We start from the raw sequence: 4555 nt of genomic DNA, 5'->3' as shown, positions 1-4555 counted from the left end.
CCGTCCGACAAGCGCACAGGGAGAAGGCGCTCCTCCTGCATCGAAGTCGTGGACGGTCTGTGCTCCACAGAGAGCACCGCGAGGCATGTCATCCTAGTGTTTGGCTCTAATTTAGGACCAAAACACTTTTTAATGACTCCACTGGGACGAGGATGTCTAGATATACTAAAATTCGACCTCCAAATAGCTGCTTCAAATATCACACAGACGTCTTCACAACCAACATCAAGCCAACCTAGAGGCGGGCACTGTGAAGGCGTATCTCACCTACTCGCAGTCAGACCAGTGCGAGACTTGGTGGCCACCAAGAAAGGCCCTGTCTAGGTAGATTAAATCCGTCCTAGTTTGTTGGATTATATAATCTTCCTAGTTTGTTGGATTATATAATCTAGTTAGATTATAAATTCCTGTCTCCCGTCTAGGAGATTTAATCCGAGCCTTTCAATCCACGAACAGACCCGGGCGCAACGATCGCAGATGAATGTGACCACACAACTAGCCAAAAGGGTGGTCTAGTAAAAAAAACCTAGTCACAAGGGAACTTTGTTGCCCACACAGGATTTCATCTCACTACGAATATAGAGTAAAAAAATATTACAGTCGCTGTTCACAAATGTAGCCCGAGTAATAAACAGTGCGGCTATAATAAAGTATAAAAAACGAAGTAAAGTGTTGCTGTTTGCTCCTTAAGCTGCGAGAGCACTGAGGAACTTCTCTCTATGGTATTGTTCTTAACATATTTTCAGCTCTCTAATCATCTGGCCAACGAATAGATGCTATCAGGAATAATGCAAATACATTTGCGTGCGCGCACAAACCGTAGAAATAGTCACAAGGAACCAAAGAAATGAGGCAATCTTAGGACGAGCAGCAAGACGTCTTCTGGTTGACGGGTTGCCCGCGGATCTGCACGGTCGCTGGCCTAGCGTTGGCCGCGGCTGGTTGGCTGGCCATCCTGAGAAGAGCAGCAAGTAGGATTTCGTTAAAGCCCAGTAGAATTTCACTATAGCAATATCACATTTGCCACTTGGCACATTGGCTGTACCTATCCTTGATGGATGCAGCCATAGCCATGAAGGCCTGCTCCACGTTGATGGCGTTTTTGGCACTCGTCTCCATGAATGGGATGCCCATCTCATCAGCAAACGCCTGGATGATGTTTTTAATAATTTGTAAATGTCCAACAAAGTACAAGGGGAGTAGTGAAAAATGAAGAATCGATGACAATATCATATCATGGAATCGGATAAGTTACCTTTGCTGTCTCAGTTGCCACAACTTTGTTGGCAGTAAGGTCACTCTTGTTCCCAACAAGGAGCTTGTTAACATTATCACTTGCATAACGGTCTATCTCGTTCAACCATTGCTTCACATTATTGAAGCTTTCTTGGTCTGTCACGTCATATACAATCTGAAAGCCAACAATAAGCCAATAATGTAATATGATCAATATGGTTGACAAGTTTCAGAAGTTGCTAGTTCAGGTGGCCAACTTACAATGATTCCATGAGCTCCGCGGTAGTAGCTGCTAGTGATTGTCCTGAAGCGCTCTTGCCCAGCAGTATCCCACTGCAGCAATTACAAAAAGATGTCAACCGAGGGAATAAGCAAGAGTTATATCATAATTCATAAACATAATTGTGTTTAAGCAAGGGAAGCCCCAAATGTACAGCTTTTATAAAAGGAAACAACTGTGCAAAGAGAAGAAACCACCAAACAACGCATTCCCCCTTGATTCACCAATGAATACTAGATTATGATATTCCCTTGGTTGACCAATGAACACTAGATTATGACATTCTCTTGATGTAGCTATAATTCTACCACTTCATGCCAAATTGCGCTTCTAGATAATGTAACAGGTTAAACAAAATTTAGATAAAAATGAAGAGTAGAAATATCATTTCCATAGTTCATCAGCTAACTAGTGGGAACTTATGTTACATTACGTTCAAACTTATTTCGTAGATGATAAGTCAACAGATATTAATGCTCCAGTTTCTCTACTGACTATAATGAAAAGGATAAATTTTACCTTTTACTTTCCAGTTCACCTAGGAAAACATATGTCACATATGGCATCACAAGACATCAAACCATGCACATATGATGAATAAAAGAACAATACAGCATAGTAATCTTACAATTTGAAGTTTTATGGTCTTCCCATCTTGCTCCACTGTGCGAATTTTCTGCAAAAAAATGGTAAAAAAGAGAGGTTAATGCTGGGCCGCAAGAAAAGTTGAAGTATATTAATTCCTTTCAATAGTAAGTAAATGAATTTGCAATGCACTTACGAAATCAACCCCAATTGTGCTGATATAGCTGTCCAAATAAGAATCGTCCTAATCACAGAAGGAAAGTTATCAGAAAATTGACATTAAGCTTTAAGGATGATGGTTTAATATAAGTCAAATATGGCCTTGTGAAACGATGAAATAGAAACATCAAGAGAAACTCTCCAGGATTTTAAAAAACTTATAGTAATCAATGTTTCTGGGCTGCAGTTGTAAGGTTAAGTCACATGGTGCACATTTCTTCAAATGTACATTTATTTATATTACAACAGCTACACTAAAGAAATACACTGCTTCAGCGTAGAAGTATCAATGAATGATTACAAGAAGAAATATGTGTACTACTTACTGCAAATCTGAGAAGCAAGCATGATTTCCCAACACCAGAATCACCAATAAGCAGAAGTTTGAAAAGGTAGTCGCTGAAATTGAAAACGGAAAGTAGGTTAAGTAGTGCATTATATTGACAAAGTAGATAGTAATTTGCTGACAGATCATGTTGGGTTCCATCATTTCACCAAGATGCCAAGTTGCCAGCAACTTTGAGTTGTCATTATCACAAAGTAAATGTGATAAGGCAGTCCTGAGTCCTATTTAAAATTGTTTCTCCCTGAAGTTCCAAATTTTCTACTCTAGCCATCAAATTTGTAACATGAATATTTGAACTATACACATTGAATGTCAGAAGAGGCTGATCTACAGTGTGGTATATAATTTCACACTCCCTCCGTTTTTTTTATATATGACGTTTTCTAGTTCAAAAATGAACTATTGGACCTCATATATTTAGAAATGGAGGTAGTATATCTCCAGAATGGGTTCCTCCGGTAGTTGAGTTATCATCAGTCCTTGGATGGTTGATGGTTTAGTAACGGTACTACAATGATAATGTAAACAAGACAGTACTATTTGCCTATTTTGCTACACAGCGCTGTCAACATATTCCCTCCGGCCACAAATGTATGACAGTTTGCCTAAAATGATCAAAATATTCAGCTTGGAGACATAAAAATGTGTGGGTAGATTTGGCTTAATAACACTTCTTAACGACATGCATTCATTAGATACTATAACGACACTTAAATAGGATTTTTTTGGTAAAAGTCACATCTTAAAAACCAAAAAGGCAAACATTTATACTTTCGATCGGAGCGAGTAAATACTTGTTCCACATTGACCATATATAATGGATGTTCCAATGCAACAACAATAATGTGAAGCAACTTTTATGTTCTTTACATAGCCGCAGCATATGGAAGTTATTCAACAAATGCAGTGATCTACAATACAACGTTCATGCAAACAAAAGTTCACCGTAAAATATAAACGGGACTCGTATTACGATTAAGTTCCCATCATAGATTATTCCAGTTATTCCCCCTTACAAAGCCTATATCGCTGCACCATAGAGCATTCTCATCACGCCTTACAAAGCAAAATATAATCTAGACGGAGAGCAAACACATCCATCGAAGGTGCATGGCGCAGTACATAAATTTCTGCATGCGGGCAGACCAAAGCACCGGGGCCGCAGGAGGCCCTTTCATTCACGAAATCCCGATTTGGAACACAGATTCCCAGATCCAGATCGAAATCTGGTGGGAGCAACCAGCGTGCATCCGATCAGATCCCCGTAAAGTCCCATCCGAACAACGCAACCACAGCAACAAACGAAAAATCCAACGGAATTACGAAAGCAAAAGCTACATAGATCACGGTCACGAACGCTGAAGACAGCGGAAGGGAACCGCAGGGAAGGATGATCGGAGGCCTTACTACTCGGGATTCATGTCGAATCAAATCGCTCGCCTGCCGGCTGCCGCACCTTCGAACGGGGACGACGGGAGGGGCGGCCCGAGCGAGTCGATGGATCTGGGAAGGGAGACGCGAGGACAGGTGGATGGAGATGCAAACGTGAGATATTCAAGGGGCGGAACGATAAATACTCGAGAGCTGCGGAGCGAAAGCCGCGTGCGCGTCCCGCGTGGGTCATCGCTGTCCTCGCCCTCGCGGAGGCCTTGGTGGCCGTTGGCCCCGCGTTTGCTTCGGTGCGACGGAGACACGGCAGCGTCTCTTCTCTTAGGACGGTCCACGCGGGGAGGCAAGCGACGGCACCGCCGGCACACGAGAAGCGCAGGAGGCACAAAAGAAAAGGCTTGGTGTCCATTTTTACGTGTCCTCAAAAAAAAAATTGGGCTTCTTTTGGAACGCTGTTTTCTAGATGCATATTTCTATAAAAAAATATTACTGTAAAATTC

General features: G+C 41.7%; 1 protein-coding gene across 1 annotated transcript; it reads right to left on the bottom strand.

Moving 5' to 3' along the window:
- Positions 1-602: 602 nt before the first annotated feature.
- LOC100217200 (uncharacterized) lies at positions 603-4194 on the bottom strand. Its single transcript, NM_001143559.1, has 7 exons — positions 4074-4194; positions 2647-2719; positions 2298-2345; positions 1498-2192; positions 1256-1411; positions 1046-1149; positions 603-955 (listed from the first exon to the last, which is right to left on the bottom strand). The coding sequence occupies exons 5-7, from the start codon at positions 1339-1341 to the stop codon at positions 780-782; spliced, it is 366 nt and encodes a 121-aa protein (NP_001137031.1). The 5' UTR covers positions 1342-1411; positions 1498-2192; positions 2298-2345; positions 2647-2719; positions 4074-4194; the 3' UTR covers positions 603-779.
- Between the last annotated feature and the right edge of the window lie 361 nt (positions 4195-4555).

This window comes from Zea mays, chromosome 4 (assembly GCF_902167145.1).
Source record: "Zea mays cultivar B73 chromosome 4, Zm-B73-REFERENCE-NAM-5.0, whole genome shotgun sequence".
Taxonomy (NCBI): Eukaryota; Viridiplantae; Streptophyta; class Magnoliopsida; order Poales; family Poaceae; genus Zea; species Zea mays.
This window is presented reverse-complemented; position numbering and strand designations above follow the sequence as displayed.